Below are 23,120 nucleotides of genomic sequence, written 5' to 3'. Positions count from 1 at the left end.
TATTAGATTAAATGAAATAATGCATGAAAACTAGCTAGAACAATGTTTGGTACATTGAAAACATTCAATGTCATCTACTAGTAGTAGCAGTAGTTGTAGAAGTAAAGTTTCATGCCCAAAATTCTCAGTTTTCTTTCCAGTAGTGGCAAGGACATCTTAGAGCACTGTGCCTATGCAGTTGCTATTCAGACTTCCATCTTTAATGGATAGGGAATGGTGCAGCCATGTGAGCAAAAGATGCTGATGGAATGAATGAATCGTGATTGCTTAATTTTGTGATTAGGTTGATTTATGACATCAGTCTGAAAAATAACTTTACAAAATGTTGTGTTTATTGCTTGCTGCAATATATTATTTCAGGTGACAGTCACAGAAAAATCCTTTTATTTTGTTCTCAGGACATGCGATTCATCACCACACAGATAGGAAGCCTGTAAGTTGGTTATCCCTGGAAAGAAAAAATAGTATTTCATGCATCAAAAAAACATGAAATGTTGAAACTTGGGTGATAGAAAGTCGAGTATTTGAAAAAACTATTAGTGGTAACCGTGTTTTGCCCCTTGTAGATCCCAACCTACCTTCTGTTGAGGTCCAGGTCTCTCTTCACTGACACTGTATATAACTCCTATATCTATGCAACATTTTGTTGCTAAGGTTTGTGTTTCAGGTCTTACATAAGCCACAAAGGGGAGGGCATCTTTATATATCTTTTTGAAATCACAAACATATCGCTTTTTGTTCATGTAAATGCTGTAGCAATACCCTTGGTTTGTATGTGAATCATATCTCAGTAAAGCAATATTCTTAAAAGATTATTGGAAAGGGTCACTGAGGCCTGTCTGCCCACCTCAGTCCCCAGGGAGTTACCCCTCTTCTTTCTGTCAACATTCAGAGGTTCCATCATCTCTCCTTTGTGGTCCAGACAGCTGAATACATGAGTAGGAAGGCAGAGGACTTAAGCACCTCTTGGCTATCTAGAAAACTGATTGAACAGCAGGAGAAGGGCTAGCACAAATGCAGCATTGCCATCCCATAAGGAGTGGCTGATACCCAGAAAAACAGAGGAACAATATCGGGGTCTGTTAGCTACATGTGCATTTCTGGTTCCTGTAGGATGAACCAGAAATAGACAATGAAGCATGAGGGAGAAAAGGCAGGGAGATCAAATAAGCCACAAATACATTTGACATTTGAATGAGGCAGAGGGTATTACCTTTGGTGCTTTTTTTCTTAACATATCTCCAGCAGCTGGCTTCAGTTGCCAATTTTTGGACTCTAAGGTGACGGATGGAAATAAAAACACATAGGAAGAAAAATGTAAGACACTAGTTTAAATTTAGATAAGCATGTTTTCCTGAATTTTGAAGAAAATTAAATCATTCCCACACTGTATAGGGAAACAGTAAACATTCTTTCTTCTAGTGAAGAAATAGACACCGAAAGGCTCTTTACAACTGCCAATAAATTCATCCTTTCCTTCACATGGCCCTAATGTACACGATCACTCAGATAAATGCTAGATATTGATTAATATCCTCTACTTAAAATTAGGTATATTTTTTAAAAACTAGTAATATGTACCCCCAAAAAATTTCCACAAACTGTCACTCAGAAAAGTAGATGGCTCACAACCAGAATGAATCATGTGTGTGAGTTTGTCTGCCTGTGAGTTTACATGAATTGTGAGTTTGGAGTGGAGTGAGTGTTCCTAGAAAAGAAACAGTGAGAAATAAAGTTGGAAAACAGTGAACAGGCATTTCCATGGAGCCATCCACTGGGGCTAACATTCATGGGTTGCTGAGGTTCAAACCAGAGCAAATGGCTACAGACTACCTTCACTGGAGCGAGGGCAAGCAAGGGACATTTCTCCCTTTTCTCCCTGACTACCCTTACCCTCCACTCCCTCTTTATTCTCAACTGCGGGATGTTAGCACAAGGCCTGGGAAAGTGAGACAGCCATTCCTGAAAGACTTCACTTTCTAATACCCTTCCTGCTCTGCTGCATTTGGAGCTGTTTATGATTTCCTTTGCAAGTCGCTTTGACTCTGTCTTATTAAGATAGTGAGTGGTTCAAAACCAAAAAATAAGAACCAAAGGTGTAAGTCGGGGATAATTATTACCATCCTCATTTAAAGATAGTTAACTGCCATTCAGTTTAAGTTGCATGACTTACAAGACGGCTGGGGTTACAACCCAGGTCTTCTGATAGCTTTTTCTGCACTAAGGAGGCACTGCTCAAAGTGTATTTCAGAGATGTCTACATATTAGTTGTGTAGCAATTGTGCTCTCAAATGTAGTCCTGGTAGACACTGCAGAGAGGAAGCAGGGTCCTACAGGGTTCTGTTTTATTTTATTTGACCAGGAAAACCAGTTGAATTTCAGTAGAAAAGAAATAAAACTACCTCTTCATTAAAGCAGACTTCAGGACTCTCTGCTTTGCAGCACTTATCCACTGCATTTGCGAAATTTGTAAACAAAGACTGCAGCTCCTCATCTGTGAGTTCATGCTTCAGCTTCACTAAGTTGACAAGAAACCTGTGGCCAAAAGATGTCAAATAAAATTAATTAACACTTTCTTTCTGAAGCATCTCTATTCCAAAATGCTTGTTACAGAAACACGTCTTGAGTCTCAGCTTGGGTGTGGGTAAAGAGTTGAAATATCCCACTTTGAATTGGTCTTCTGAAACTTTCCTATTAAATCTAGAGAATGGTTTCCACAGTAACATTCTTTGAAGGGTTTTGTCACACACAAAATTATACAAAAAGTATTAACAAGGAGGAAGAGGGGGATGAAGAGAAGTTGGCCAAGGAGTACAAAAACACAATTAGATAGCAGTAATAAGTTCTAGTATTCAGTAGTATAGTAGGAAAATTACAGTTAACAGTAATTTATTGTATATTTCAAAATAGCTAGAAGAGAAGAATTGTAATGTTCCCAATACAAAGAAAAGATAAATGTTTTAGATGATGGACATTCCAATTACCCTGACTTGATCATTACACGTTTATGCAGTTATCAAAATATCACATGTACCCCCAAAATATGTACAACTATTATATGTCAATTAAAAATGATGCCAAAGGAGCAATTAAAAAAATAAGCTATCACAATTAAGTGTGACAACAGCCATAGACAATAATGATTTCCTTATTTTCTAGTGACTTCTAGAATTCCAGTATTCTAGTAACTTATAGAATTCCAAACTTCAGGGGGCAACCCATTGATGTCTTAAAAGTACATTTTAGAGTACATTTTTAGAGTTATTATTTTAAGTAATAAAATTTTCATGCACCAAAGTAAAGAGGAAAATGTAATAAGTCCCGTATGCCCATCCTTAGATCTAAGAATTAACAAAAATTTGCATTTTCTCGCTTTCATTTTTAAAATGAAAACAGGATAGTTAAAAAGAATAAAATAGACCAGACTAGAATAGGATGGACTGGAAAATACAAGGGTGTATTGCACTGTGAATCTATGAATATTGCACATAGTAAGAGTAAGTATTATTCTATTTAAAAATGAAAACATACATTAAGCCTTTATTATGCCAAGTATTATGGTATACATGAATACATCTGATCTTTCCAGAAAATTCATGTCCAAAACAACCTCCATTTCCTCATATTTGGTAGCTGAATGTTGTCTCCACTACACATTAGGCAGACTCTGTCTAAATCCAAAAAACTAGGTCTAATTTCCTGGCATTTTAAAGCATTTGTTGAGAAAATGAAAGTAAACTTCCTGGCCCTTTAGGCCTCTCCTTTGTAAACACTAAATGATATTCTCTGGGCATTCTCTCAAGGAAGTGAAATTCATTATCGGCCTGCCTATGAGCCTTTTTGCTGGCTGCTGTAAACTTTCTAAAGGTGATGTTAGACCTGGACATTCCAAGTCTCTTTCAAATTAAAAGACAAGCTAGATATAAACAATGGCAAAAAAAAACAATATGCACTTGTATTTTTCCGAATAGAAGAGACTGGACAATTTGGTGGAAGGAACAGGATTGTGATATCAAAAACACATATCCACTAGATAAACCTTCTCACTAATACATGGTGTGTCTTCAAACCACAGAAAGAGAAGAATGGAAGAGATTGTTTGTACCTGTCTGTCTTCCTCTGAAGCTCCTCATTCTGAGATTGACACATGTCTGCGTGAAAGGTAAATAAATCTTGAGAGAAAGGTGGAGGCACATATGTTTTATCAGCTTTCAAACTCTCAAAGCAGGGCCTTCTGAAGGCAAATTTTGTTTTACAACAGTGGTCCGCAGCAGGGTTGATAGTTCGATTTTCATTTACTCCACATAACTCTCCAAAAACTAAATCTGCCTGTACCAACGAGAGTTGCAACTGAGATATGATCTTAAAACTTGAATGGAATTTCTAACAATATGGTTAGATGAATACTTAGATCTTTCTAAGATCACTGTTAACCTCACTCATAAAACACATGCACTCATGACATATCACTATATACAAATAAAACTAGAAGCTGGGGTCCTAAATGGCATTATGACCAAAATCCAAGCCATAAGAATTTAGATGCCTACAAATTAATTTCTTGGTGGCATATAAACAAACTTTCAATTGCAAACAGACAGATGCAAAAAGCTGACTGAAAGGGGTGATCAAACACTGTGGTACTAGGGTTTCTTCCCCTCCCGGAATCTCCCTAAAGGTACTCTCCACCCCAGCCCTAAAGAGATGTATTCAATGCCTGATTGCTGGATGAAGCAATTGGGCCAAGAGGAAGAATCTGTAACCTTACTTAAAATTATAAAGTTTCCTGTATCATTTTGAAACAATATTATGATTCTTAAATCATTTGTCCTAACAAATCCCTTCTAATATAATGAAGAAATAAGAAAGATAATTTGAAGTACTCTCCAAAAATATTTAAGACATTCTGTTTTACTTCTTAGGGTTTTCACAAAGTGAGCCAAAAGGAAAACTTGACAATTTTTGCTTAACAATATTAAACAATATTAAACAATATTAAAACAATGAAGAAAGGAATATGGATAATCACGGTAAATCAATGAGTGCAAATATTCTTTTTTTTAAAAAAAATAAAGAATAGTCTGGTACACAGGCCATGCTCACCAAATTATCAACACAGGCAAACTCTTCACTTAATGTGCAGCAAGTAGTGAAAGCTGTCACCATTTTCTCGCCAAGAGACACCAGTTCTTCAGTGGAGAGTTGGGGAGCTATCTTCGTGAGCCTGATGAGGTAACTGAAAGAACATTTGTCTGTTTGGTTCTGAACGAAAGCAGATACCCATTTTCCCTTGAATTACTGCTGAAGCCCAGACCCTTCAAGGCTAAGGACAACCAGTATAGGTGCAACATGAACTTTAGCTCTCTTATAAAGTAGAGAAATATGTCTTTACTTCCTGTTTTCCTGCACCCTGCTTCCTATATCTATTTTAGCTTCCTTTCTAATTTCACAGTTGTCTCAGAAGCTCTTAGATTTGCCCACCTGCGTTATCTTTGAGTATAGGAGCTCTTTGACAGCAAATACATTGGCTAGTATCTAAAATTCTGCTTAAAATAATTTGCATCATTAGAAAATATTTTAAAGAAAGAATTTAATCAATATATGTTGGATAATCTGAGATGAAAAAAACTAAGATTTTTAATGAACTAAGTTTGAATTGTCAGCTAACAGCCAAATTGCAGAAATAGTAAAGTCAGATATTTTTAAACTGTGTTTTATTTTGATTTAAAGATGCTTAGTTTCAATAAATAATACATTAGCATGAGGCCAGGTGCAGTGGCTCACACCTGTAATCCCAGCAAAGGCCGAAGGGTTGGATTGCTTGAGCTCAGAAGTTCAAGACCAGCCTGTGCAACATGGCAAAACGCCGTCTCTACCAAAAAATACAAACATCAGCCAGGGATGGTGGCTCACGTCTGTAGCCCTAGCTACTTGAGAGGCTGACATGGGAGGATCACTTGAGCCTGTGAGGCAGAGATTGCAGTGAGCTGAGATCACACCACTGCACTCCAGCCTGGGTGACAGAGAGACCCTGTCTCAAAAATATATAGTAATAATAATAATAACAATAATAATAATGATAATAAAATACATTGGCATAATAATTGAAAAAAACCCAAACTGCATATTATTCACAAATGCTCACAAGAGCACTAAAAAGCTAAATATTAAAGTGTTAAGCACATCCTGAGTTATTTCTATAAACTGAGGTAAGGTAGCCTTAAGGCAAGGCAAGGCAAACTATCTCTTCCCCAAAGAAACTGTAATGACCTGAAATATGCAGTGTCCCACTTTGAAATGGGTGAGAATCCAGGGATTCTAGATTGGCAGTGAGAAAGCCAATGTCAAACAGAAAGCAAAGCATTAGAGAATCAATGTCTCCAGAATCCTGTATTTCTTTTATTTTTAGCTTCATTTCTGATAAAAGATTAATGTGACAGTTCAATAGGCGTTCTTGACTTTTGAAAAAAATTCTTCCAAGAGTTTATGAATCAGCCATAACTGAAAAACTTGACAGCTAACTTTTTTACACTTCGAGGGATTATGTATTCAATTCTAGTGGCAAGTGTTAGCCCACTTGTGCAAACAACCTACTGGTATTTCAAACCATCCTTCCCCAAATTCTGGAAATGTTTACATTCTTGTTGTACCATCTTGAGGCTTTTCTCAGTTGTCTCATTGAATTTGTCTTCCTGAAAATAAGAATAATCATGGTTACAAGTATTTTATCTAAAATTTAACCATAAGCTTTACATCAATGTGTAGAATAGCATTTCTTATTTCTATGGTATTTTCAAACTCTCATTATTACACTAAATTCAGGGCACTTTTTACAAGCATGTGCAAGAACTTAATTTTTTTAATTATGTATATAAAAATATATTTCTTGCTAAATATAAAAGTCCAAATTTTTTATTATCATCTTGTACATATTTCAGAGCCTTCCAAATTACAAAATAGAATTTAAATTGTATGTTGAAAATAATAACATTCAGTTGTCACTTTGAAGTGGCAAGAGCAGTTGTTATCTCCATTTTTAAGTAAAGGCAACTGGCCTTGTGAAATTAAGTGACTTACCCAGAATGCCCCAGCTAGTAAGTGTTGTTACAGAACATTTTAAATCATGTTGCTCTTTTTGATTTTTTCATTGTTTAGATTTGTAACTTAAAACCTCCAACAGTTTTCTTCAAATATTTGATGGACTATCTCTCACGTGGCATAAAATTGGACATCTTCTGAGTGGCCACCAGAGAGAGAACTAAACACCAGTGGATGGCTATTGTGGAGCAAATTGTATCTCCATGAAAAGAGAGAATTTTCTAGCGCTATGATTAATTTAAGGATCAGAAACAGACTACCTCATTAGGGACAATTACAGAGCAGGGATCCAAGTCTTATTCCATTGCTCAAATTTGAATGGGTATAAACTGGTGTTTGTGGCAAGTGAAAAAAAATATTTTGATAAAGCAAAAGTAGCACATATCAAAGGAATGAGAAATAAATCAAAAAACATCAAATTATTAATTTCTCTAATATGTATTCAGAAATACATATGAATTTATATGAAAAACACTAATTTCAACAGGAAAATGGGTAGTAAACATGAACAGATTTTTCACAGAAAATGTGTAAATAGCTAAAATCGTATGGAAAAAATTTAACGTAAATTAAAAGTCAAATAAATTTTTTTAAAAAACACAAACACTGTTATTTACATATAAATCTAGCAAAGTTAATTTCCATGTGCAATGTTGGTAAAAGCGACACTGAAATGAGCATTTCCAAGCACTGTTGTGGGGCTAGACACCAGCAACAACTTTCTAGACAGTAATTCAACAATTTGTGTCAAATGTTTTTATAAAGTTCATATATTTTGATCCAATAATTTTCCCTCTGATAATCCATCTTAAGAAAAAAGTCATAAATATTAATAAAGATAAATGGAAGGAGACGTTCATCTCAGGGTCACTTACAAAATGAAAAACACCCTAAGTAAACATCCAAAATGTCAAACACACAGTAGGAAATCAGTTAAATAAATTAAATAATTATGATGGGATACCATCATTTAAAAAGAAGTTTATTTTGACGTCAGTTTAATGACGTAAAAAGTTTTCTATACTAGACACAAGAAGAGTCAAGGACTAGCTTCCCTAGAGGGAACACAGCCCTTCTGACACCTGATATTAGCCCCATGAGACTCATTTCAGGCTTCTGGCCTCTTGTGAGAGAATAAATTTTTGTTGGTTTAAGCCGCTCACTTTGTGGCAATAGCAGGAAACCAAGGAAGCACAATTTATAACAACAACAACAAAAAAGTTTTCTATGATACCAAATAAAAAAACAGGTCCAAACATTTTCTAGGAATTATGCAAATCTTATTTTTTAAAATACACGTATATATATGTATATGTACTGAAGAGTTGAACACAAATGTTAATTATAGCTATTTCCCAGTGGAAGAATCAGAAAAGGGTTTTTTTGTAACCTTTGGTGCTTTCCTAATAATCAACAACAATCAATCATTACTTTTGAAATCATAAAGAATCCAATATGGCTTAATAAAATACAGAATATTTTCCTAGTCATCTACAACAATCATTACTTTTGAAATCATGTAATATCCAATACGGCTTAATAAAATACAGAATACATAAAGAAAAACGTAAATTTAAAATGTTTAATGGGAAGACTTTTTTGAATTAACACATTGGATTAGTAGTCCAAAACATTATGCATCAGCCAAACTGATGACATTGGCCTTCCCAATAATCTTCTTAGGCTGAATCTACAGTAGACTCAGATTAGCCAATCACATTTTCTACCCCCTAGACTGCAGCAAAACTCTGATATCAATTTTTAAGTGTTTTATAATTGTTCTTTTTTGATTTTCTGAACCTACAACGATGGAACCTACCGCATAACGGTAACAACCTGGAGGGTTTTCTGTGTTGCAGCAATTTCTCAGGAGATCTTTGTATATTTGAACAATTCTTAAAAGCTCTGGTATAGACAGGTCTGGATGTCTCCTTGAGTATTCAAAAGTAAACCTGCAATGTGTAAATTTTGTATATTAGAAATTAGAGAAAGAGCAAAAAACCCAATTCCACTATTTTGTAATCCAGTCAGATCTAATACTGACTCTGCTTTCAAAAGCTAACTTTCTCCTCTGGCTTGGTCACAGAGTAATTTAAGAGGACATTTTGGCTATAGAAGATCATTTTACAAAAGTTCTCTTCCATGGTACATTTTAGATTAACAATATTTTTTATTTGAGAAGAGAGAATTCATAGAATTATTTGGAACTAATTATTGGAATGATTTAATCCATAAAACATTGGAAATAATAAATATACCTAAAAAAATACATATTGCATATAATTATGTTTGAAAATGCATTCAGATTTCCAACTTGAGATGCTGGGAATATGGCTTCCTTCCCACCCACAATGTGGTCTTCGTGAGAGACAAGGCGCAAGCTTTGCCCGTTACTTCATCCTGCACTTGCCAACTATGGGAGTGTTTACCCCTTCAGCTCCAAATCACTGGCAGTGGCTTCCAAATCCTTTGTCAAGGACTTCAAGAGCATAGGTGGGTGTGATTTGGAAAGAAAGAGAGAGGAACAAGGCTAACAGTCATTAAGCCCTTAGTAGGTGCCAGACACTGGATCAAACTTTGGGCATAACAGATATAGATGTGCTTCCTGGACTTTATAAACACTTTCTTATTTCACTTCCCTTAGTCCCCAAAATACGTACTGTTTTACAACTGAGGAAACGAAATCACAGACTGGTTAAGCACCTTCCTATCAATGGAAGATGTGAAATTTGACCCTAAGTCCCCTGGGATGTTTACTCCATTCTTTTTTTTTACCAAGCTAACTCTTTTCTCAAGACAGAGATGTCATCTCGAAGTACCTCAGCTGGGCTATTTACAGTCTTCATAAAAAAAGAATCTCATCTATTCATTCACAGTAAGTTCAGATCTTCCACGTTTTGTGAGCGCAATACCTCACAAGCTTTTCATGACCAGGTAACTCTTTTCATCCCTTCCCCACTCCTATTTTTTCAGGATTTGACCTTCTTGATTAATCTTGGTTTTTCTGAAACCATCTCTCCAGCTTCCCATTTGCTTTTTCAATTCCATTTGTGAGATATATTCCCATATCCCATGGCAGTGGTGCTTAACGTTCAGAGAATCAGAGCTCCTCTTAATATCTGATGTAAGCCATGGACTTCTTCTCTGGGAGTGAGGGGGGGAACACACACACACACACACACCTAAAAACATGTCTCAAAATACTGCGAAGAAAAATCCCTGGAAGCTTACTCTAGGCTGGAGAAGCCACTGAGGACTTGCCTAAAATGTTCACATCCAGAAAGACTCTACCTTAAAACACTGAGCACTCTGACTTGGTGTGCTCACTGTTACTCTATCATTTCTCCCCATGTTTCAAACACTTTTTATGTTGTAATAGTGACGATAATAAAAATGGCTTTTATCTATCAAACACATATGTCAGGTACAATCTATCATTTTGTTTAATTGAACTTGATTTAATATCCACAACCGTGAGAAGCCGTAGAGGACAGTAGTTATAAGACCAGGAGTTTGGAGCCACACTGCTTGCATTTGAATCCTGGCCACACCACATGTATGACTTTGGGTAAGTTACTTAACCTCTTTGTTCCTGTTTTATTATCTGAAAAATAAAGATTATAAAAGTATACTAACTTCAGAGGGTTGTTTTTAAAATTTGGTTGGTTAGTAGATGAGAGGCACTTAAAATTTAGTAAGTATTCAATAAACATTAGCTGTTGTTATGTCCTAGATTTCAAGCCAGATTCCCTTCCAGAGCTACAGGTTCACATATAAAATTATCTTCTGATAGTCCCAATTAGTTATTCTACTGGTACCTCAAAGTCAATGTGCTCATACTTAAACATATTATCTTTCTCACAAAACCTGCTACTTTTTCACATTGAATGGGAAAACTACCTACGCAGTTATCCAACCCCCAAACTGGGATTTCCTTCAGATGAAGTGTCTAAAAACTGAAAGTGAATTTGTCCTTCCTCATTCTTCCATTAAAACCATTCAGTGGCATCCCATTACTTAGCATGCCTGCATGATCTGGCCCCACCTACCTCTCACCATGCTGGTCTCTCGCTGCAGATGCCCTACTCACAGCCATATACACAACAAACCATTATAAACTTCAATTCATGCTCTACCTTCTCTATCTAGATTACCAAAATTTCTTCAAGTACCACTTCCCTATTAAGCCTTTCCAGGGTCGCTATATACAACTGACCATTTCTTCTTCTGTTTCCCTGCATTACCTAGAACAGGATGCTATTAGAAATAAAAGAACATTTTTTGCACTTATTTATTTATGTTTGTCTCTTCTCACTTTATACTCTCTATAGATGAAGGCTTCCTGGAGATAAAAAAAACAAACAACAACAAAAAAAAACAGTAAAGTCCCTGGATTATATTACATTACTAATAAACTTTAAATTAATAAATACTCTTTTTTTTTTTTTTTCTTTTTGAGACAGTCTCACTCTGTCGCCCAGGCTGGAGTGCAATGCATGATCTCAGCTCACGGCAACCTCTGCCTCCCAGGTTCAAGCAATTCTCTGCCTCAGCCTCCTGATTAGCTGGGATTACAGATGAATGAGTATTCTTATATAAATTTTATATATGACAAAAAAAAAGCACAGAAAGGTTAGCTTGTCCCAGAAACTCAACCAGAACTCAAATATAGTCCCTGTGGCTCCAAGTTCACTAGTCTTCCCCTTAACAGTTGTAGATGGCATGGCATAGCAGTTAAGCCTGCAACTTGTTAGGCCAGGCTTCCTGGAGTCAAATTCTTACTCTGTCAATTTTAGCTGTGAATCTGAACAATTCACTTCATTGTATCTCAGCTTGCTCATCTGAAAAATTGGGAGAAATTGTACTTATTTTGTATGATTGCTGTAAGAATTAAAATAGTTTATCTGTATAAAGTATATAGTCCCATGCCTGGCACATATTAAGTGCTCAATAAATGCTAGCCATTATTTTAATAATACAGTTGTTTTTTTCTTAAAATTATGTGAAAACTACACTCTATAGCTGTGATTAAAAAAAAATTATATGATACCTAGTGAAATAAACAGTACCATGTCCTTCCACCTAAATTAGCAACAAAAGTCAAATCTTATAAGTTTCTTTCTGTTTGCCTTATAAATTCAATAAAGAGTTATATTACTTCGCAAAGAAGGTGTCTCGGTCAGCATCTCGTTCTTGACACACATTTTCACTGTCAGTAAATTTTGCTTCTCTTAGAGATAAATCCTTTGGTCTATCATCTTTGTTTGAGTTAATTATGCACTGGCCACGCTCTGGTATTTTCTTTTCACAGCACTCTTTGATTTTGCTGGAGATAGAATCTTGTTTTGAACAAATATGGTTCATAACCTTGCTCTGTACCAAATAAGAATGAGAGATTATTTTACTTTCAGGCTGGGTTTTCTTCCATTATGGAATGATGGCATGCAAAACCAGTCATGATCACAGCATCTGGAATCACTTCATCAATTAATTTGCTAGATAATATTTGTTTGAATTAAATTTTGGATTTACTTAATGCACATGAAGTTTTACATTAAAACTTCTCAGGATTTAAGATGATATAATTATTTAAAAATAGGCTGTACTATAGATTCACATCCATTATTAAGCATTATTCTTTCAAATAACCCTCCTACACTGATATGTTTACATCTTATATTCTAAATGTTGTTTCTTTTCCATAAAAGTCCACTTGTGTTTTCAGCGGAGGCCACCAAAGACATGTTACTATAATATCTATAATCCTGGTCTTCTCTTGTGGCTGAGCACATGGCAAAATCAAAGTAAATATTTGATAAATGAATGAAAGAATGACAAGTGAGTGAACTACAGCAACTACCAGATGACGATTCATCAAATATAAGAAGCTATTCCACTCATGGTATCATATTCTAATGGATATCATTTTCTAATGGATATCATTCATTTGAAGCTGTTCAGGTTAGCAAATACTGCTCAAATAGACAACTTTACTCTGTCCCCATCCCTACCATTTGCCACAGTTCTAACCTCTACATAAGAGTTGGGAATTAGAGAGAGGGTGGGGTTATCTTATTTACACACTAGTTGAATAATTTTTAAAAACTGATCTGGGCCCTTCCAGACTCTAGAATGAGACTGTACATTATTTCTGCTCTCCATTCCAGCCCCACTTGAATTATGTTGAGTTACAGCAACACACTAGACTATTTCAAGCCTTTATGACTTTACTCAAGCTATTTCCACTGACTGGAATCTTCTGGTGAACATGGAGGATAAGGAATAAGATGAAGCTCAGGACTGAGGTAAAAAATAAAATGGGGATCGGCACCATGTTTCTAACAAACCACATAGAACCAGGAAGCCAATCTTCAAAAAGACATTTACATCTCATGTAACGCCATCATTGTTCTAGGCAGAGCATCTCTTATCCTCTGGGAAGTTACTTCTATTTTCAGTTAACTGTAATTCAATTCCTCTTATTTCTCCAGAAAGACATTAAAAAGAAGGAAATTTGAGACATAATCCCTTAACCTAAGCCTCAAATTTCACAGAAAATCTATAATTATATCCTAATTCAATACCTTAGATTTCACATTATAAAACCTACATCAGTCAGGAGATCGAGACCATCCTGGCTAACACAGTGAAACCCCGTCTCTACTAAAAATACAAAAAACCATTAGGGGGGCGTGGTGGCAGACACCTGTAGTCCCAGCTACTCAGGAGGCTGAGGCAGGAGAATGGCATGAACCCAGGAGGCGGAGCTTGCAGTGAGCCGAGATCGTGTCACAGCACTCCAGCCTGGGCGACAGAGCCAGACTCCGTCTCAAAAAACAAACAAAAAAACAAAATCCTACATCACCACGAACAATCAAGCAATACAAAAATGAATCATAAAGGAGATTGCTTTAACTTGGGTACAGTTAGGAGCAAAAATAATTATTGGGAACATCTGTTGTCCATTGTTTGAAATAAACATTTCTCAATACCCTAAAATTCAAGTTATTTAATTGACATGCTATCTTCACTGTAAGCCTAAAAGTCGAATCTTTCTTTCTTTCTCTTTCTTTCTTTTTGAAATAAGGTTTCATTCTGTTGCTGAGGGTGTTGGGGTTATAGCTCACTGTACTGTATCCTCGAACTCCTGACTCAAGCAAGCCTCCCTCCTTAGCTTCCTGAGTCCTGAGTAGCTGCAATTACAGGTGCAAGCTCTCATACTCAGTTATTTTTTTAATAAAATTATATTACCTTTGAATGCATGAGCAATTCTTTTTCACTTTAAGTTCCGGGATACATGTGCAGATGTGCAGAATGTACAGGCTTGTTACATAGGTATACATGTGCCATGGTGATTTGCTGCACCTGTCAACTTGTCACCTAGGTTTTAAGCCCTGCATGCATGAGCTACTTTGATGCTCTCCTTTCAGCACCCAATCTCAACCCAACAGGCCCCGGCGTGTGTTGTTCCCCTCCCTGTGTCCATGTGTTCTCATTGTTCAACTCCCACTTATGAGTGAGAACAGAATGCATGAACAATTCAAACTATGCCAACAATATTCGTACCAATACTTTTCCTTGGAAAATCACTTTAAAGGTTTCTAGAGGCTGGGAATTGGGGAGATGTTGGTTAAAGGACACAAAATTTCATTAGGACAGAAGGAATACATTCAAGAGATCTCTTGTACATCATAGTGATTCAATGATGAATTCATACTACTATATTGAGTACTTTAAAATTGCTAAGATTTGGAGTATTCTCGCCACAAAAAAATAAGTATGTGAGGTAATGCATATCTTAAATAGTTTGATTTAGACATTCCATAATGTGTGTGCATGTATACATTAATATATATGCATATATAACATGTTATATATACACATACATATATATCATGTTGTATACCATGAGAATATACAATTTTTAATTGTCAGTTAAAGGCCAGAAAGGAAAAGGAATGTGGAAAGAAATGAAAGGGAAAAGGGAGGGGACAGGAAAAGGGAAGGGAGAAGGTAAGGAAAAAGGAGCCGAAAGAGAAAGGGAAAAGAAAAGTTAAATTAATGTATCCACTTATTTGGAAGGACTATACCTGAATAGCAGAATGAAGCACAGAGAAATCAGCTCTTAAAAACATAATGTTAACAAGTCATTCCTTGAAATTTACTATTTGTTTCTAACCTCTCTAAAAGAGGATTTATAATGTGAGAGAAAACTTCAATCTGTACTAAATGAACTTTGAAAAAATTGAAATTCCTGAAGTTTTACATCAAGACATTTAGCCATATAATATACAATCTGTTGAGTAATCTTTAAAAATTCCAAGTATAAAAAATCCCAAAGGTTTATTTATAAAAACGTTTATATTTCATTTTATGCTTTCATTCAAAAGTTAAACCACGTTCTGATTTCATTGTGGCAAAGTAACCACATATCAGGGCAACTTGAGAATAAAAAAATGATAGTTGCCAAAGATCACTATTTTAACTTGGTTTTAGAGAATATTTACCGTGTCACGGATGCACTGCACAACATCCCCTTCACAGCATCCATCATAGTTGGAAGAAACGTCTTCTACAAGAGAAATAAGCTCCTTAAATTCAATCTTGGGGAATTTTTGACTGAGTACCGCAATATATCTGGAAAGAGAATTGATAAACCACAAAAATAATTTGAACAGCAAGTATAACAAGTGGGAGTAATTTGCTAATATGATATGAATAGCTACAAAAAGTATTGCCACCATTGTTGTTGTTTTTATAGAAGTCTTTATCAAATAGTTGGTGCACAGCCTACAAGATCACTTTGAAAATCTTAGGGTGATATTTTAAGAACCCCAAAGTCCTGGATGTGGGCAAAAAAAAACAAAACTGAGAGGTATGCTTTCTTCCATAATTATTATAGCAAGACATGCTGTGTAAGGCCACCACTTCCTATTGTAAGCTCGTGGCAGGCGTAGATAATTCATGATAGAACCCTTTCCTTCTGATCTACTTGAAATCTCAAAATTTTTCTCAAGACATTGCCTTAGCACCCGTTATTAATTGATTAGGGTCAGTACTAGATATAAAATTTATCTTTGCAAGGCTGTCTCCTCATTGTTAAAGTCAAAGACCAATGGATGAATTATTTCTAAAGCACTTGTGGGTTTTAAAACCCTGGTTTGAAACTCCCAGACCAGTTCAGATTCCCAATTAACCTAAATATGTCTCAGACACAGCCACCATTCTCTTTTGGGTCTCCCCACCTCCCAAAACTTCTCTCATCTCAACCTAATGTCCTGGTCCTGAGCTATCTAAGTAGGCTCAGACTCACCCCAAAGCCCCTGGGTACTAGGAAGAATATAAATAAAAAGTCATCAACCATTTAACAAAAATGGGACACAGACAAGGAAATGCAAGCAGAGTCAAGATATATAGTATAAAACTCACATAAAGTGTACAACTTTGGTTCCAAATTTCAAAAGTGCCCCACAGACATGTTTTTGATAAGAAGAAAATGCTTTTAAATATTGTGTTACAGGTATTGCCTGAAGAAGAAAGAGAAAATTCTTTTGAAACAATAGCAAAATCTCACTATTCTCTTATTTTTAAGTAGCAATTCATTCAAACTATTACAAAATTTGTTCAGAGACAGAAAATCTACAGGATTTTTATTTCAGTAAACACACATATTAAAAGAAATATGCACTTATGGCACATCACAAAGGTAGGACCAGTCTTGCCGATGATTGAATTGCACTTGGTAAAAAGGTGCATAAGTGCTCCCTTGGTGGGGCAGCATGATATGAGCTTGGCCATCTCTACTGAGATTATTCCATGTTATTTGTAGTCAAAAGACTACAAATTGTCAAAGATAAAAGATAAAATGTCATCTTTCACTCACCAGGGCTTCCTTCCAATTTACAAAGAAAACAAAGCCAGGAGAGAGAACCTGAAAATGACTGACTGTCTTTCAAGAGTCTCAGGTAAAGAGAATATTTAGATCAGCACCTGGTGACCAATGGTTTGAAAATCACTGAATGTGACAAGAGAACATCATATATGGTAAGCAAGCCTTTTGCTATAATATAAGTCAGGGTCTGGATCTGTGGTATTGAGTGATTTCTTATCCTCTTCATGGAACAAATGCTATACCCACCCTTGTTTGAAAGCAGTTGACTTTGTTTTGTTCTTCACAACATGATTTGGCCACCTCCTCAAAATGAGCAGCAACAGTTAGAAGTGTAGGGGCGAAGACAAACGGGTTCCTTCTGGCAACTTCATATAAAAAGCTATAAAAAAAATGAAAGAGAGAAGAAGGGCAAGAGAAGAAACAGGAAGCAATGAATGTAGACAAGAGAAGGGAAGGGAAGGGAGGGTAAGATAGGAAGGAAAAGAAAAAACAGAAAGAGACAAGAAGAGCAAATTGTAAAACAAGGTAAAAGGAAGAAAGGTTTCCAGATATAGAAGACTTCAATATAAGGCAGCATTATCCAGTTCCCGATAAGAGTCCTTTGAAGTCCTTATCATTGAAGTTGCTAACTCCAAAGTAGGAATGATGATTGCAATTCTAATCCCAAACACTGAACTGTGGCTATTCTCCTTCCATCCACATGCTTCCAGCAGGTCAGCAGTTCTCTCTTCCATGGTCAAAGAACAGCTATCTCTACACATTCCATCTGAGATTCAGGGGTCCTGTTTACTTTTTTTCAGATAAACTTGTGATTTAGATTTAGATTTCAAGGAGCATACCAACCTTCCAGAAAAAGTCTCTGTTTCTGAATGACAGCACTATATTAAAAACAGATGTTTTGCTAAACATCCCGTAATTGAATGCCTGCCTGAGGTGAAAACAGCAACTTCCCCTTGGGAAGAGTATATTATTTCCTTTACTGTGCATCCTACCAATTTAACACCATGCACACACCTCTGCTCTAGGACTTACCAATTAGAAGATAAAATTCATTAATATAAGGGTCTTGTAAGCAGGGTCCATATCTTGATCATAGTTATATCCTGAACACTGAGCGCAGTATCTGACACACAGTATGTTTTGAATGAATGAAACAATCAATCAATAAATTAATGAACCCAGCCATATTTATTTGAGATAGGTATTAGATTCAGCCTAAGACTAATTCTTCAACTGGATAATTTTTTACTAAGATTAAACTTACTGATTTAAAAGGGATTCTCTGTTACTTTCATAAGCCTGGCATTTCTCTTCAGGATCCAGGGTAGGGAAAGGAGGCAGAAATCCCACATCAGCTTTCTTGTTATAGAAGAAACAGAGTCTTCTTTGAGAATCAACCTTACTGCAGCAGTGTGAGAAATTATGCTTTTGTGACAGCCCCTCCATAGCACATATTTTGTCCTGTAAAACATTATTCTATACAACAGAGAAGAAAAGGACAATTTTTAGTCATGGTAAAGTAAAGCTTCTGTACTCACTGAGAAAAAACAATGAATAATTTTCCCACCATTACCAACAGAGCTCCTTCTCTTTCTCCTTCTCCTCTCCTTCCCCTTCCCCTTCCCCTTCCCTTCCCCCCCTCCTCCTTCTCTTCCTCCTCCTCCTCCCCTTCTTCTTCTTCTTCTTCTCCTTTTTCTTCTTCCTCTTCTTCTTCTTCTTCTTCTTCTTCTTCTTCTTCTTCTTCTTCTTCTTCTTCTTCTTCTTCTTCCTCCTCCTCTTCTTCTTCTTCTTCTTCCACTTCTCCTTCTCCTTCTCCTTCTCCTTCTTGTTTTCTGCTTCTTCTTTGGAATGGAATCTTGACATGTCGTGCAGGCTAGATTTGAACTCCTGGGCTCAAGTGATCTTCCAGCCAAAGTGTCCTAAATAGCTGGGAGAACAGGTGTGCCAAATCAAAGCATTTTTACCCAAACCCTTGACAATCATCCTGCACTTTCAGAATCTTTGTTCCTCTGTCTTGTCACAAGACACTTTCACCTCTTACTCTTCCCTTGCTGCCTATATTTCCCTTCCACCAGGCTTTTCTACTCACCTCCCAAGGTGATGACATGCTGGTATGTTAATGTATTGGTAGAGTGTTTAGAAGTAGTGTTTAGTAGTAGTTTTTTGGAGATGCAGACAGTGATTCTACTTGGAGGAGGCCCAGAAAAGGGATGTCACAATAGAATACATATTGAGAGAGGCAGCTAAGGAGGTACCTCTGTAATCTCATGTGCATTTTCAAGCTATGGCTTCCTCCTCTGCCTGAACATATAGGGCATACTGTATACATACTGCAAATACACAGCAAGCTCCTTCTGTTTATCAAAATACAGAATTAGTATCTTTCCCAAAGAAAGTACCTTGTTCTAAATACCAAAATTAAGCAAACTGAAAATGCTGTGCACAGAATATCTTTCATTTCGTACTTTCAAGCCAGAAATTATCTCAGTGTTGGGAAAAAATCTTGTGTGTTTAAGAAACACAAGCAATTGGCTGGGCACAGTGGCTTATGCCTGCAATCCCAACACTTTGGGAGGCCGAGGTGGGAGGATCACTTGGGGTCGGGAGTTTGAGACCAGCCTGGTCAACATGGCAAAACCTCATCTCTACTAAAAATACAAAAAAATTAGCTGGGCGTGGTGGTGCATGCCTGTGATCCCAGCTACTAGGGAGGCTGAGGCATGAGAATTGCCTGAACCCAGGAAGTGGAGGTTGCAGTGAGCCAAGATTGCCACTACACTCCAGCCTGGGTGACAGAGTGAGACTCTGTTTCAAAAAAAAAAAAAAAAAAAAGAAGAAGGAAAGAAAGAAAGAAGAAAAAAGGAAAAGAAACACAAGCAATTTACTTACAGGTAATTTTGAACACTCTGGGAGCGTCTTGTCAGCCATACATCTGTCTTTGTATTCTACCATGTCTTTCACCAGCTTTTCCATTTCTTCAAAGGTTGCTTCCTGAACATACTGAGCAAATGCAATAATGGTGCTGCAACAGTTCACATGGGGTATACAAAAATCAGTTGCAGAATTTCCATTTATGGCCAAGAAAAAGTCACAGGAACATCCTGACTAGCCTCAGGAAATTATATATTGTAATGGCTATAAATTTTACAACTTCTTTGCCTGAATTTTATAATTAAAGTTGTCTTCCTGGATATGGTTTCTATTTAGTTAAATTACTTTTGAGAAGCATTAACATTTCTAGAATATATCATTTTAAAAATCATCATCAAAAAGTATTTAGCACAACTCACATGTATTCAATATTCTCTTCTATAAATTTTTGAGTACTATTGAAGTTCTCTGAAAAGCAAGAATATTTAGGTTATTACATAGCATGGTTTTCTAACATTTTTCAAACAAATAACTATACATGGCATTTAAGTGTATAAAATACAAAATAGACCACTGATGACAGGAGATAATTTTGCATATTTAACAAGAAACAAATAAGTCATGTGAACAAAATAGGAAATCTTAATCATTGTTGATTATGTGTTCAAGAAATATTTACCAAATTGAATTGACCTAAATAAATCTTAATCTGACTAGACTTTAAATTTGCCATTGATGGCTCCCCAGATAGAAATGTCAAATACATTACCATGCTAAATGTCTATCATTTATGACTAGAGAAGTGATATGAAGATTAACTAATGGCTGATTCAATGCCATAACAGAGCCTGATGAGAGATGCTGTAGCATGCTGGTGGTCAGCATAGTTTATAGCACTACTCAGTCATAGCTATTTAGGTCATCTCCAGATCCACCTAAAATCATGGATTCCCTCCCAATGAGCATATACTAATTGGAGCACATTTATGTTTGTTCACATCAACTACGTTTATTTTTTGCAAAGTGTTGTGCTGGACCCTGTGAAGCAATCAACAATGACTAAAATATCTCCCTTTCACAACAGGTTCCTAAGCTGCTCTCTAATGGAAGTTACTCATGCATGTGACAATAATCTAATTTAGAATGGGATTAAGTTGGCAATGCATTATGAATCCTGGGTGAGAAAGAAAGAAAAAAAAGGATTATAGGAGGAGTGAGATATGAGTCGAGCATGAGTAAATGTAAGAGATTCAGCTAACAGAAAAATGAAAAACCCTGTCTGTCTGTGTGGAGAGAGAATGATGTGAGTAAAAGCATTAAGGTAAGAAATCTTGAGAAGTATTTAGGGAAAGTCTATCTATTTTGATGAGAAAGTGGGTCACAAAGAGGAATAATGGTACCTAGGATAGAAAGAACCTGGGTCCAGATTATAGGAGTCTTGTATATAAAGCTGAGGAGTGTGGGCTTCATTTGGAAGACATGAAGAGCCCTGGAAAATGTTTATATAGGATAGTAATCTGATCATTTCTATACACTAAGAAATACGAGTCAGGTAGTGGTGTATCTAATGTCATGGGACTTTCCACAGTGCCTGACAAATAGAAAAAGATAGAAAGAACTATTGTCAAATAAATGGGCAAAAGAAGGGTGGATGGGACAAAGTAAGAAGGCAATAGGAGACTTTGCAACTGTCACTCTGAGAAATCAGCAAGTTGTAAATTTTGGTAGGAGTAATGGAAATGAAAAGGAAAATATAGATACAAAAGATATTAAAGAGGCAAAAAATCAAGATTTTGAAACAGGTTGTTACAAAGGAAAAGAAGCAGGAAAACTCAAAAATGATCAGTCTTCACTAGCTGGTATTGTAGGGGCATGTCAAATTGAGTAAGACACGTAAGACACGATCCATGCCTTCAAGGCCACTGCCGTGCTTAGGGCACATTTGTTCAACTCAAAGAAAGGAGCTCCTTCTAGGCCAAAAGGATTAGAAAAAGACACCTCGTCTAGACATATGAGGTTCAAAATATTTCCCCTTTGGATGGAAGAAATAAAAAAAGTCATCCCTTCCTCCAGACTGAGATGGCCTTGGCCAGGCTCAGGAGAGATGTTCAAACTGTACAGTTGAAGGAGGAACTAGGTTCTGCATTCCATAAAGATATAGTTGGAAAATATGTTGGACAATCGAAGGTTCCAGAAAAATCCCAGTTAACATCTATCATTCCACTGTTACCATAAACTATACACATATGCAAGAAATACCAATATTAAAATCCAAATGTATCTCCTAGCAACACTTTCTGTCCTGTCATAGACTGCTGATTATTTTTCAGATGTGACAACTCTTTCTTCATATAGACTTGGTAATATAAAAATTACCATCAAAATAAAAATTCTGAAAAGGTTAGTTTTGGATAACTGGTTAGTCTATGTAAATTAGTGAGAGGGTGAAAAAAGCAAGTAAAGAATTAACTTGAAAGAAAACAAAATTTTAAAAACAGAAATTATCCTAACTGGTCATGCTTTAGCTGATATACAAGTAAATTTCTTACCTACATCCTGAGGTTGTGTGGGCAGGGTTAGGGATTCAGTCAAAAAAAACAAGAAAAAAATAAAACCTGTAAGTTTTAATTGTTTCATCTTTCTAGAAACCACATTTACAAAAGAAAGTAATGTTGCTGAGGAAAATCAAGTTTTTATATCATTCTTTCACATTACCAGTAAAAAAGTAACCTATTTAATCTATTTCTGAAATACTGAGTATTTGATTTTTTTGATCAGTCTGCAGAATTCTTGCTAAATATTAACCAGAAAAAAAAATTACCTTTGTGTTTCACTGGAAAGAATCTACTGAGTTGGAACAAAAGTCCACAGGCTAAGTATGCACAATACCTAATCAAATAGACAACCAAAAAAAACTTAAAATACTGCAAATGTTAAAGGAACAAAGGGCCAGAACAGATATAATCCAGCAATCTCTCTTATGCATATATATCCAAAGGAAGTGAGATCAGTATCTCAAAGATATAAATATGTACGCCTACTATGTACTCACAAAAATTAAAAATAAAAAATTAAGAAGATATACCTGCACTTCCATGTTTATTACCTCATTATTCACAATAGCCAAAATATGAAAACAACCTGTCAGTCAACATATAAAAAACTAACTAAATAAATAAATCTCACACGCACACACACATACACACAATGGAATACTATTTAATCTTTAAAAAGAAGGAAATTCTGCCATATGAGAATA

General features: G+C 36.0%; 1 protein-coding gene across 1 annotated transcript; it reads right to left on the bottom strand.

Moving 5' to 3' along the window:
- Positions 1-310: 310 nt before the first annotated feature.
- On the bottom strand, positions 311-22,498 carry AFM (afamin). Its single transcript, XM_054486321.1, has 15 exons — positions 22,411-22,498; positions 20,281-20,329; positions 19,880-20,012; positions 18,255-18,466; positions 17,237-17,369; positions 16,528-16,625; positions 15,606-15,735; positions 12,257-12,471; positions 8,918-9,050; positions 6,595-6,692; positions 5,104-5,236; positions 4,106-4,329; positions 2,403-2,535; positions 1,214-1,275; positions 311-448 (listed from the first exon to the last, which is right to left on the bottom strand). The coding sequence occupies exons 1-14, from the start codon at positions 22,496-22,498 to the stop codon at positions 1,255-1,257; spliced, it is 1,800 nt and encodes a 599-aa protein (XP_054342296.1). The 3' UTR covers positions 311-448; positions 1,214-1,254.
- Positions 22,499-23,120: the final 622 nt, after the last annotated feature.

This window comes from Pongo pygmaeus, chromosome 3, assembly GCF_028885625.2.
Source record: "Pongo pygmaeus isolate AG05252 chromosome 3, NHGRI_mPonPyg2-v2.0_pri, whole genome shotgun sequence".
Lineage (NCBI taxonomy): Eukaryota > Metazoa > Chordata > Mammalia > Primates > Hominidae > Pongo > Pongo pygmaeus.
The sequence above is the reverse complement of the archived record's forward strand: the minus strand, read 5'-3'. Positions and strand labels throughout refer to the sequence as shown.

Excerpts from the sequence above, each read along its gene's own strand:
- AFM (XM_054486321.1), bottom strand. The coding sequence starts at position 22,498 with ATGAAACAATTAAAACTTACAGGTTTTATTTTTTTCTTGTTTTTTTTG. Across the intron at positions 17,370-18,254 it reads AGAGAATCCCTTTTAAATCA|CTTTTTATATGAAGTTGCCA; the intron begins GTAAGTTTAATC and ends TTTTTTTTATAG. Across the intron at positions 4,330-5,103 it reads TTGCCTGTGTTGATAATTTG|GCAGATTTAGTTTTTGGAGA; the intron begins GTGAGCATGGCC and ends TCGTTGGTACAG.